Raw genomic sequence first — 13,817 nt, forward strand, 5'->3', positions numbered from 1 at the left:
AGCCGGTCCGTAAGATATATTTTCATAAATTCCTCTCACGTAGATAATTTGTGTCAAAAAAGTGTCTTTGTGCATGAGATGTACTATACGACGAGAAAGCATTAAAAGAAATTACCAGTCGTCGTAAAATTAATAACGTTTACACTTTTAAAGATGTACGAGCAGGTACGGGGACAGTTTCGCACTAAAGGCCCGCTCAACTTTCTTTAAAAATGGAAATACCCCATATTTGAAGTGATATTACATGAGTAAAAATGAATACAATAATTTTAGGATACATGTCAAATGTAGCTGAGTGCTTCATAAAAATGTTGATATACAACATGCAGGTGACACCTTGATTCCTAGAATATAGATGGTTGCAAATACGAAACTAAGACAACTAAGAGTGTGAACTCGAAATAATAGACACCAAGGAGTCCTCCACATCTGCTTCGTACTTGGCTATTTTATTGAAAAGAAATACTGATAGCAAACTAACAACTCAACTTTATTACAAACGGGATGATTTCAGCTTCTCCATATTCATGTAGCAATATTCCATTATCACCTGCATATGGTGCAAGAGCTTGTTCTGCGTATGATCAGTTTTTGAATCGAGGCAAGCTACTGACAAACAAGTTGATGTTACAGAGGTTTCAACAAATTCGTTTAAAGTCAGCATTTCGCAAATTCTATGGTCGTTATAACGATCTAGTTTGCCAATAAAGCCTGTCATTTGGTCCAATGCTGTTTGACGTGTTTCATATCGATGGTTAGGCCGTTCTTGGCACACTGGTTTTGACTACGGATTACTCTGTTTACCTGATCAATACATTGGGTTCACGTCGGGTGTGACCGGTCGATAGGGAATGCTTACTCCTCCTAGCCACATGATCCCACCTCTGGTATGTCCAGGGATCCGTGTTTGCGTAACTCTCTATTTTGTATTCCTTATATGAGTTATGAGATTGGTCACTGTTCGTTATCTTCATCTTTCATATTACATGCTACATCATCCCGTTATATCATTGACTATGATGCATTTTGAAAGTTCCTTTGATAGACGCATATTCTTATTGCCGTTACACTAAATGTTGGAGGAGGAGATATATGAATAATGCTCCTCAATTATACAGATACAGATAGTTTATTGCCAAATAACGGACACCTGGGGGCATAAACATTATACATTATAATTGCAATTAAGTACAATATGTTTGAACAACAACTTAAGGTACCATAGGGAACATACTGTTATATAGATGTAAATATTGTTATTGTATCCATATTCATTTGCATACACCTTTCAATCATAAAAATGTAAATCATAAAAAGGTAAACAGATTTGTTCCACCTCGTACCAAAAGTTGGGATTCAAGAATATTCATACACTTGTAAAAAGGAGATTGAAAACCCTAATGTACATGTAATACATATACCTGTACATAATATGTAGACTCTCATAAATGAACTAGTCACAATAAAAGTTTATGACTTTGGAAACAGACACAAGGATTCTTGGACTTTCATTATTCATTAACCATATAAATTTGTCCAAGTCGTGTAGACAACTGAAATTAGAACATTCTTTATTTATTGTCTTTAACATTTCTAGTCTTTCAAAATTAAACTTATCACAACACAATAGAACATGTATTTCATCACCCACAGCACCAGAATTACAACGTGAGCATATTCTGAGATGTGCAGGTATATTTCTGTATCTACCAGTTTTAATGATGAATTCATGACGTGAAATTCTGAACCTGCTGAGGCTTCTTCTGTAGCCATAATTTTTAATAATAAAATTTGGACAAATTGTGAACTCTTTGAAAAAAAACCCACCCATTTGAACTTTATATATATGTTCTAAGCTTAGAATTTAAATGTTCCTGTCTAGTATCAACCCAATGGGTCAAGTATAATGATCTGAGAGCAGCATGTACGTGTTTCTTACAAGTGTTCACAGATACAGTCTTTGTTTTTGTAGAATTTAAATTTGAGAACTATGCAAGAATGTCATTTATAAAGTTAAATCAGGAATGAATGTTATTTTTATGAAGTTCCTTAGATGTTGTGTATGCATTTGATATTATATTGTTTAAAGGTTCTATGTTTTCTAATCGGTACCAGTAATTCAGCATATAGCGTAACAAGTTGTAGGATCGAGGAAATCTACCAAGTTCTGAAATAACTCCAAAAGTGGATGCTTTCTTATGTACACCCAATACTTGTCTACAAAACTTAATATGCAATTGTTCAGAATATTGATTACACTTTTATCTTTTCTAAACTTGGATGAGAATGGTCCATTTATAACATTGGTTGAATAACGTAGTGCGTGAAAAAAAAAATCAGAAATAAAAATTTTCGCGTTTGCACGATAAAGAAACTCTCATTGCTATTTTGCCCTGAGCAGCGTGGCATGGTCCTAATCCTTAAACTGAAGAAAATCTTTACATGTATGAAAATATCTCAAAAGATGTAAAACACCATACAATCAATCAAACCCGAAATACAAGGAAGCTTCGTACAATAGGCTAAATACTTAATGAATACCAACAGTTTAAGATTGATTTTATTTACTCTGCAACGGGATAAAAACTTCCTGAAAGAATCTATAACCACCCTTTAAATGGGCGTGTCTGTATCTCCTGATTGAAATAGTTTTACCCAACAAGCAATAGTCTTTTATATATATATATATATATATATATATATATATATATATATATATATATATATGTATAGCGAAACTGCAAATATTTGTGCTTAACCTGTGAACTACATGTGTTATCGGTATTTTATTGCGGAGCATCAGTGCATTCGGTCTACCTTAAAAATCGAAGTATTTTTAAAAAGCTAACAGTATTTTTTTTTTTAACCTGGAACTTATTCTCCCGTTTAGAAGCTGTAAATTATGGCAATTTGGTGGTCTTGTATTTTGTTGTTTTACTTACCTGAAAGTATAAGCGCTGATTTCTTTGAGCAGAAGACATGGACAGTGGTGGATGTCATGAATGATGTGTATACAGATGTCGCCCTTCTCTACCATCGTCCAAACACCCCCTGCTCTGAATGTGCCGTCAGAACAAACATGTTACACGGAATAGCTTTCTCGTGTCACCATGGTAACCGGTCGTGTTTGATTCACAGTATTTGTCACGTGGAGATCCCCCCTTCCCCCGGGACCTGGGAGTCGAGAGACGGAATGAGACATTTCTGTTCCAGTAAGCAATTTCATATTTTTCTCAAAAAAAAAAGGAAGTGCCATTTAAAGATAAAATGAACTGATGATTGTTGAAAATTAAGAAACTGATAATAAGCATATGTGCGAAAACAGATTTGTGCACACATTTTATGAAAGACGTAAAGCAGAAATGAGAATATCACTTTCAATTATCATGTTCTGTGCTGCATATAATTAGGTGTTTTTTTTTAAATTCTAAAAAGAATAACTGCGAAACACATGAAGTCATGGTTTGGGCCGTTTGCCTCCAAAAATGGCTTTCACAATTTCAATTTTTCAACCAAAGTTAACCGATTTAAACAAAGATGCAAGTACAACTATTCATATCTGTTTTAAGAAAGTGTTGGTAAATGTAAGCTATGATGTCTATGGCACACCAAATTCACAAAAATGAGCTAAACATAGTTTCACAGTTGATAAACTAGGTTTATCGACTGTAAACTATAGTTTACGGACCGTAAACTATAGTTAACGATTCGTTAACTATAGTTTTCATCCGTAAAACTATATTTAACGGTTGTAAACTATAGTTTACAAAATGCTAATCCAAGTTTATCTGTCTTTAAATAAACGTTAACAATAGATTTTGCTCATAAATACAGATTCACATTTGTAAACTATAATTTACATTCGGTAATTATAGTTCACAATTGTTAATCCTAGTTTCACAAATTGTGATACTATATTTATCAGATAAACTATGTTTAACATTCGTTAATTATAGTTTTTGATCGTAAACTATAGCTAACTGCCATTTTTACTCATAAACTATATTGACGTCGCGCACGGTACTGGTGTTACTTTCATACGTGCATTAGAAAATGTTTCCGCTATGTTTACACAGTTGTATATTTTGTGGATTATTAAAGTCTTATACATCAATGGCAAGGAAAATATATAAATAATGATAATAGCTTATATAAAATATAATTTACACGCATTTCATTAGCAATAAATACACGCAGATGTCGTCATTTTTCGTTGTCCCGTGTTACATGAAATACGCATACACTTTATCCACAGATTAATAAAATGATTGATTTTGTCCCAAATAACGTAAGAATTGGTGTATGATTGTGACGTCCTTATCTAAAAAACCATAAACCAATTACTTTAAACATTTAGTTCATAGAATTGATATAGCGACCTTAAAAATGGCAAAGACAGTGCCTGTCAGTGGTGTCCCGTGTTTGTAGATAGACTGCAAATGCAAATCATCATGACCAGTAGCACGCCTAATGCAGGGGGAAGTTGACTATCCTTGTTACATTTATAATGTACATGTATCGTAGAGCACAATGTATACCAGTATTATAAAATTCTGAGTATATCCATGAAGTAGATTGATTTTATCGGTGTCTAGTGAAATGTCCTTATTCTACAAATACCGCGCTTTTTAAACAATTCTACCATTTTATGTCTTATTTCTAAGCATTATTCTAACGCGAATATTTTAATGAATATAACTTACAGAAAGTACATAAAATTTACTATATAGAATATACAACATTTCATTTTATCCCGCGTCCATTTAGGAAAACGAAAATATACTTAATGTCCAAATAAATGTCCCATGTGATTTTGTCGCGCAATGACGCGACGTCAATGTACACAACCTACGTCTAGCTAAAACGTAAAATGTTGCTTTTATTATTTTTAAATGATCTAAATTAAAATGATTTTTAAAAATAGTATACGAGGTATTTAAGCTATAGCATGTGTATCTCATAGATATATTTTGCTCTAGATCTGGTACATATACTTTAATTGACTTTATCAAATGACAATTGTACAGACTACATTTTGTTGCATGTACTACTGTATGTCATCGTCGCAAACCACGGGTTATTGTTTCATTCTATTTCACAAACGTTTGTGAAATAGAATGAAACAATAACCCGTGGTTTGCGACGATGTACTGTATGTATGCATATAAAAATTCAGCATTGAACTTACGGTGTGTAAAACGTTGCAATATTATACAAATCTTGATTTATATACGAAACTCTTTAATCATATTCGATAATCTTGTTATTCATATATGAGAAAATTTTAATTATATTCGATAATCTTAATATTTATATACGAAAATTTTGATTTATATTCGATAATCTTGTTATTTATTTACATTTGGTAACCTTGTTATTTATATTCGATAATTATATAAATCTCGATTTATATTCCATAATATTTTATTCGTATTTGATAATGTTGATGTACACATGCTAGATGTACGCATGGATTTAGTCATTATTGATTGTAGGTGAAATGCATAATTTCAAAAATTGATAAAAGAATTAGCTTCATTGACCATGACCTGACCTCGGATGTCTTAAATTTAACTAGAGGAGCTACTCTGCTAAAATTAAATTTTAATAAATATACAGCACTACCAGCCGTGAGACATTTGGCCTGAATTGAATAGTTGACCTTGCCCTAATATGCTGAATAAACCCAGTAGCTATGTCGAAGCTTGGGTGGCTGCCCTGTAAACCCCCATAGGCAGCTTAGCTAGCTGGATTAACAAGAGTGATACAAATTTGAATATTTATTAATCGTAATCAGAAACAGGGTGCAAATTTACATATATGGCGGAAAGGGTCGCGTGCAATTTTTTGTGGGGAACTGGGGAGGCGGCCAGTTTGACTACCAACGTAGGGGCAACACAGGGGGCCCTATGTGGACTTAGGTGCCTGGACCTGAACGGGTGGTCACGTTCTAAGGGGGAAGAGATCTCTGCGCATCTCACCTGTTTCCTGCGTGCTACCTGGTTTAAAGAGCAAGTACAGAGCAAACTGTGGACCCTCCTACAGTTTCCAACATGCACCAGCCTGTAGCATTCCCTAGGAGGTGGATGTGAGCACAGGCACCAGAACGGTGGATATATATAGCGTGTTAGATCTTATGTACCCCCCCTTCCAATGAATGAAAGATATATACATAAGTCACATATTAAATGAATTGAATGTCAAAATCTTGTTAGAGTATCAGTGACGTGTTGAACAACCTCACTGTTGTATTTAGGACCCAGGTGATCTCTGGCGGGTGTGAGCGATTGCCCCTGGAATATTTCGCCCACATGCGTTGGTACTCCAGAAGAGTAGAGGAAGCCTCTCTCTCTCTCTCTCTCTCTCTCTCTCGTAGAGTAAAATAAAAAAAAATTCGCATATGAATATCAAGATTTCTCACATATAAATCAAAATTTCCGTCCGCATATAGATATCAAGATTATCGAATACAAATCAAGATTTCCGCATATGAATAGCAATATCATTAGATCAAAAGTTCAACATCTGACAAAAAAAATCTAAAGTCACACGGTTTTCACGAGACCACCCCTTCAAAACTAAATATGATATATATTGAAACTAACCGATTCGCAAGTAAAACATACGAGTATAAATAACACTCTGTATACCTTTTCTACTGTTTATTCACAAATGAAAGTGAACATTAAAACGTTAAAATGTAATATTATTTGGAAGTTTTTAACTCTCACTTCAACTCACCGTGGTTATTATTATTCATTTATAAAGCGCAAAACTACATATACTTTCTATGCGCTGGTTGTTGTTTTTTTTCCCCCACTATCTTCAGAGCGTGATCGATGTAGATCGATGACAGAAACGTACGGGAGTTTTTAACAACCCCCCTCCCCCTTCCGTGTTTGGTATTAATAAAAAGTATTAAAGAGAGCAATGATTATTAAACATAGAGACTTGAGCAAGTCTATATATATCCTAGAAGAAACCAAATCTGATTTTTTTTACTGTGTTCAAATTTCTCAGAGGTCATATTCATAAGAATTGCAAGCCTTATTTCATGGGATGGTTACCTGTAAAATGCGAAACGAAATCGAAAGGAAACGAAATCTACCGAAGCAAAACGAAACCTACCGAAACGGGTACCCTTATTTCATACGACATGCCTACTGTTGTAGGCACGGTGAAATAAATACAGTACGTATACTTTGGAGTATTTCTAAGAATTCATAATTTTTATGAATGTACACTATACACGTACAAAGATTTATTTTGAATTTTTAAACATCAAATCATGCATGTGCTTTAGTTATGATATTATAGCTTGGAGATAATGAATTTGTTTAAAATGTGACGTTGCTTTCGTGATTATATTTTGCCACAATTTATGACGTTATAAGTGTAACGTAAAGTGACACCAGTACCGTGGGCTTAGTGATTAAACAAAACTGTGTTTATCACTTTTTTGTGAATTCGGCGCATTAATTTCATTTACATTCGTTAATAATAGTTTAGACTTGTAAACCGTAGTTTACAATCGTGAAACCGTATTTATCAGATAAACTATGTTTTGCAATCGCTAATGATTGTTTTCATTGTTAATTATAGTTTACGCTTGTGAAACATAGATTATCTGTTAACTATGGTTTACATATGTGAAATATAGATTAACGTCGTTAACTATAGTTTACGGTCCGTAAACTATAGTTTACAGTCGATAAACCTAGTTTATCAACTGTGAAACTTTGTTTAGCTCATTTTTGTGAATTTGGCGTGCCATAGATGTCAGAGATATTAGCCTTTTCTTGAATTTCGAAATTTTGTCTGAAAAATGCATATTTTCGTATCATTTGTTTCTCTAAAAGTATATAGAGTGACTTCGAGAACAAAAATGATTTCCGACGTTATGTTCACGGTTTTAATATGATTTAAATCTGTTAGTTTTCGCTCGAAATTTGCGTTTTTGACGAGCCAGTTAAAGCCAAAACCACATTGAAAACAATAATCCGAGCAGATAATTTCAGAAAACACACAACCATTTTTTTTAAAATTACGTTATCACTGATTTTTAAGATAATATTTTATTGTATGAATATACAAAAGGATTGGTTACAAGCACAGGGGCTAAGCCCGTTTTGGGCCCGAACTCTGTGATCCCATAAATACATCTATATTTATGGTATCACAGAGTTCGGGCCCAAAACGGGCTTAGCCCCTGTGGTTACAAGTTCTAGCAACTTAGACAACCTCTCCCGTATACAAAATATATTATGCTATACATGTACAAATAAAGATTGTCGTACCACAGAAAATATAATATTAGTTATAATGTACAATTATGATAATACACAATGCATGTTTAGGTTCATGTAAGTACACAATCAGGCATAAAATGCAAAACATATTTTAAAATTATAATATATAGGTCTTATTCTTAATAAACTTCTGAACTGCTCTGAAAATATAAGAAATTACATCATTTGAAAAATATTCATTTCCCCATAATAAAAGGTGGGTATCGACAGTAGCAATATCATTTAGCTGAAGCAGTTCATTGAAAAAAACAATTTCTTGTTTGAGTGTATCTTTTGCATGCAAAAAAGAAATTAAGGGGCATCTTCAATATGACCATATATACAATTTGGAGAGGCAATGATGTTTTTCATTTGGTATGAATAATATTAACATATCGCTGGCCATATGAATAGTATAAAGGTGGTTTTGAGGGTGTTATTTTAATGTGTTTTTTTAATTTATCAATTGAAGTTATCTCCTTTATTTCTGTACTCAGCAAGTTCCATTTCCTAACTGTGTCGGGAATAAATGACTTTTTATATAATTCAAGTCTGCATCTAGAAAGTGTGTAGTCGCTAGAATTACGGGTATCATATGATGATAAATTTCTGCGAATATTTGGGCAAATTTCTTTCAGATATTGGGGAACTAAATTGTTATGGATTTTAAACCTATTTGTTAATTTAGCTATTTGTCTTCTATCAGAAAGGGGTTCCCACCCAGTTTCAAAATAAAGTGAATCTATTGAGGCGAAAATTGGAAGACCAGTTACTATCCTGGCAGCCAATAAATGGACTGAACTTTTTCTAACTGGTGAGAATCAAAACCCGCACATGCCTCTGGCGTGTCTAGGGGTCCGTGTTTTCCCTATTCTTAAAACATTTTTGTTACGCAATCCTTTGTCTTTTTAGACTTTTATATAGAAGAAAGTCCACTTGTACTGAAAAGGTTACCTCTAGGTGTCCAATAAGTTGACAATTGCTGTCCATTATTTTTAAGAATGGACAGATACTGTCCGTTCTTAAAAATAATGGACAGTAATTGTCAACTTATTGGACAGTGCCAGGTAAACCCAATAACTTATTAGACGTCTACAGGTAGGGTGAAAATAAGAGAAAGACAATACATTTGTCAAAGAGATACAAAATTAATTTTAAATTCCCTACTAGTAAGAATGAACATAGATATCGGAAAAATCACTGAAACACTCAAAACGATATTTCCCCTTAAAAGAATTCTCTTCTTCAACTCTAAGATTCACATTTTTTTTTAATTCCATAACTCTCCATTACCTTGGAGGAAATAAAGAATATCTTATCTTATCGCATCAAAACTTAAATTTGAAAGACATATTTCCATACTGTATTTGAATTTCGCTGGATTCAGAGGCACATTTCGAAACTTCTTCACAACGCTTTATTATTTTTACTTTCATGAATAATTTCATTTCACGAGATTGGCATATTGTGTTCTTTTGGCTGGTTTTATTTATTTCCTAATCCAAATATTCGAAAACTCAATGCTTTTCAGATCAAGATTTGGCTCCATAACTTTCTCACCCTCCATATCCAGAATATAACACTCATTAAGATAATATTTAGAGTACTTTTATTAAAATCCTTAAATTTTGATTGTGCAATGAAAATGCTCTCCCCATCAGAGGAAGACATGTTGATATGGCTCAGTACTATAGAAAGAGCGAATATAAAACCTGCAGTTGAAGACTATTTACCTGACACTGCCCAATAAGTGAACAAAAGAAACAGGATTCTACGCAAGACTGGTTATATTATCAAACTATTCAAAATAGCTTTATTCATAATTATCATTGCCAATGGGTTTACCTGAGTCTGTCCATTCTTAGAACAAAAGATGTAATGTTTTAAGTAGGATATAAGCCTCAAACTGTCTATTCTGTGAAAGAAAGAACTAATCTCGGCCCTACGGGCCTCGATCAGTTCGTTCTCTCACAGAATGGACAGTTTTTGGCTTATATCCTTTACTTAATTTTGTATTCTTTATAAGAATTTAGAGATTGGTCACTGTTCGTTATCTACACTTTTTCTTTTTATAGTGAATTAATGTTCTTTCACAGAACCATCCATTTTTCAATGATATTATAAGATGACGTCGTACAATTTCTGCTTTATTTCTTATAAGAAAAAACCTTGTAGTAGTATTCTATCAATTGAAGTCAACTATGCCTGTTGTAGGCTTTTAAACTATACCATGGTAACATTAATTTTCATGGACACCAAATTTCGTACTTTTGTTTAAGAGTACAATTTTGTTGGTTTCTATGCTCGTGGATAGTTACTCTTTTATAAGAATTGCATTTCACCTATCGATACATCTCGTGATCTTGTTTAGTAATTCGTTGATTACTAGATTTTGCTTTACTGTTCATTAATCAATTGACTAGATTTCGCGGTCTTGAGTAATTCGTTGATCACTAGATTTCGTGATCTTGTTTAGTAATTCATTGATCACTAAATTTCGCTGGTTTTTTCCCAAGTAATTCGTTGAACACTTAATTTCATGATCTTGTTAATTAATTCGCTGATCACTAGATTTCGCGTTCTTGTTAAGTGATCACGAGATTTCACTGTTTTGTTCAGTAATTCGTTGATCTCTAGGTTTTGTGATCTTGTGCAGTAATTCATTAGATTTTGTGGTCTTGTTCAGTAATTCGTTAATCACTAGATTTCGCGGTCTTGCTCATTATTCGTTGACTAGATTTCGCGGTTTTGTTCAATCATTCGTTGATTTCTTGATTTCATGGCTTTGTTCATTATTTTGCTGCTCACTAGATTTCGTGGTTTTGTTCATTAATTCGTTGATCATTAGATTTCGCGGTCTTGTTCAGTTATTCATTTCGTAGTCTTGCTTAATTATGAACGCTGATGAAACCACAGTATTTTGTACATAGAATAGATGTTTGTATGCATTGTTGTTTTCTAAATTTCCCATATAGTACAAGGAAATATATTCAGTTATATCATTAATGCTGGTTTTCTTCAATGCTTTGCTTCCTGATTTTGGATGTTTGCTGATGTTGGATGCTTGCTGATTTCAAAACAAGAAATTCTTTTTATCCGGTCTCTATTCTGTTTTTTTTACCTTTGCAGGACTCAAATTTGGGTCGATACTAATAAATGAAATATGAATTTTAATTTGGAAATATTACTTTCCGATTTATTTGACTTTGTTTAGAATGTTAACCGTGAACAGTGGAATCTGGAGTAATAGAGAGACGAAATCGCTGTGAAAAAGAGTTTACTCACAGTCTTTATGCTGTACTAAAAATTGCGATTTTTGAAGTTTGAACAAGTCGGATCGGAATTATAAAAAATGACAAAAGATAGTATTTTCATAAAGCAAACTAACTGCTTGGTGACAAGTACATCAAATAAGCAGTAATTTGATTTTTTTTAAAAAATTCTATACATTTTGATTGCGATCGGTACATTTTCCCCGGGGTTTGCTCAGATTAAAAAAAATCTCAATATTTCTGAAATTTGGTCCATTTTCTTTCAATATCTTTAAAAATAATTTTCTTTCATTATCAAATTTCTTGAAGATTATAGCCATGAATAAAAGAATATTAACAAAAAAAAAAATCATTATTTATATGAATATTTTTATTTACAAAAATAAAAAGAACACGTCTGCGTGAGTCTTCTTGACGTATTCATTGAATATAAATCAAATATTAAAAAAAATAATAATAATGCATCAAATCACTACGAAATCTGGACGATAACATCTCTAATTTGATAACAAAACACATTATTACCCCCCCCCCCTTCACATTTAATAAATAATTCAGAGCTCACTCTTTTGGGGTCAAATCATACTACATATAAGATACTAAGCCTATCTTATCTTTATCAGGACTTACAATTAATACTTGTGTCATTGCAGTTATTATTTCTCGCAATGTTTGCAATACTTGTGCTTAAGCTAGTTTTTTCTCAGTGTTTAAAAATCAGTTTTGCAAATGCAAAGATTTTCAAAGTGCTTACAATACTTTACAAAACTTGTGCTATAAAGCTAGTTTTCATCTGTGCTTACAATACTTGTGCTATAAAGCTAGTTTTCATCTGTGCTTACAATACTTGTGCTTACTTAATGCTAGTTTATGTATGGTTTCTGTATAGTATTTTTGTAAAATGTGACTACCCTCATAAACTATCAATCTAAAATGTAGACCGTGTTCATGTTTTTGCCTTGTAATTTCATAAGTCCAAGTAACGACTTATGATGGTGACGCATGGCATGACGTAAGTCTTCACGTGACAGGAAGAAATGCTATACTCTTCGCCGTGAAGACAGCTCAAGATGCCTATCTTGGGCTACGTTCTGCAGACTTGTCTGCTAGTTCTGGCTATTGGGTTGTGTTGGGTGGATGGTATAATGGAAAATCATGTCTCAGAGATGGATTTGTGGTGGGGAGCACGTGTTTCTCGGAACACCAAGGATCTGTTCTAAGCGAAGCAGAGTATACAACATTTTGGATCACTTGGGAGTTCGGTCGCATTCGAGTGGGACTCGGGGAAACATCCGGCAACTGTACCATTATGGATCATACTTATTCAAATGTTTATTCAATTAATTACATTTCACTAAAAAGTCAACATAGTCCGAAAGCCGAATGGATCATTTTTTTGTAAAGGCGACATCCTTATTGAAAAGTACATGTACTTTTCGCTCGATATATATTCTTCCATGAATATAAACAATAGCGATACAATACTGGTTTACACGTCGAAGAGTATAAAAAGGTGGAGTCTGTAAGTGGCACAGTCTCTAACAGAATGGTTGGCGTCCGTCGGATTATCCGTCGAGATATCAAAGATGTATCATGGTATTTCATGTGTATTTCTGACTGTTTTGCATTAGGATACACGGTGGTACTTGCATATATTACATCAAGTAATGTCTCATGTTATGTACATTGTCTAAGCGCATATACTACTAGTATTACTGTATATTATGTGTGAACCATATGAAACCATATTTGCACATATGCACTCATTATAAACATGACATGTTGATCTAGTACCAATGCACCGTCCCGTGGTATCTTTTGCATTACAGTGGAGTTAATCATATGTACTTATACTACCTTTACTATTGTTACATGTAGTGTTGTTATGTACATGTATATATTTTTATACCCGCACTTTCTAAAGAAAGTTCGGGTATATTGTTGTTACCCTGGTCCGTCCGTCCGTCCGTCTGTCACACTTTCTTCTTCCTCAAACTGCTCTTTTATTTCAAGTGGTAACCTATTGATCTTTTGGAATATGATAGGTGGTGTACTGTAGATATATGATAAGGTTTTAGAAAATTCAATTTTACCCTGGGGGCAAAACGGGGGTAAAAAAAATGACGTTTTTTCAACAAAAACCAGGGCACCTATTCACAAAATATCTTACGACTAAGATCGAAATTTACAAACACTGTAATTTCCTTATTTTACATTTCTTGTAGACATTCTTAATTAATATGTAAAGTACATCCAT

General features: G+C 33.4%; 1 protein-coding gene across 1 annotated transcript; it reads left to right on the forward strand.

Annotated features, from left to right (window-relative positions):
- Positions 1 to 2,810: 2,810 nt before the first annotated feature.
- On the forward strand, positions 2,811 to 13,557 carry LOC125680079 (uncharacterized). Its single transcript, XM_056153490.1, has 2 exons — positions 2,811 to 3,212; positions 12,535 to 13,557. The coding sequence occupies exons 1-2, from the start codon at positions 2,903 to 2,905 to the stop codon at positions 12,960 to 12,962; spliced, it is 738 nt and encodes a 245-aa protein (XP_056009465.1). The 5' UTR covers positions 2,811 to 2,902; the 3' UTR covers positions 12,963 to 13,557.
- The last annotated feature ends 260 nt before the right edge of the window (positions 13,558 to 13,817 follow it).

Source organism: Ostrea edulis, chromosome 2 (genome assembly GCF_947568905.1).
Source record: "Ostrea edulis chromosome 2, xbOstEdul1.1, whole genome shotgun sequence".
Classification (NCBI taxonomy): domain Eukaryota; kingdom Metazoa; phylum Mollusca; class Bivalvia; order Ostreida; family Ostreidae; genus Ostrea; species Ostrea edulis.

What these genes read in the sequence shown, in the direction of transcription:
- LOC125680079 (XM_056153490.1), top strand. Translation starts at nt 2,903, where the DNA reads ATGGCAATTTGGTGGTCTTGTATTTTGTTGTTTTACTTACCTGAAAGT. An exon ending in AATGAGACATTTCTGTTCCA is followed by an intron (nt 3,213 to 12,534) that starts GTAAGCAATTTC and finishes TAATTTCATAAG; the next exon opens with TCCAAGTAACGACTTATGAT.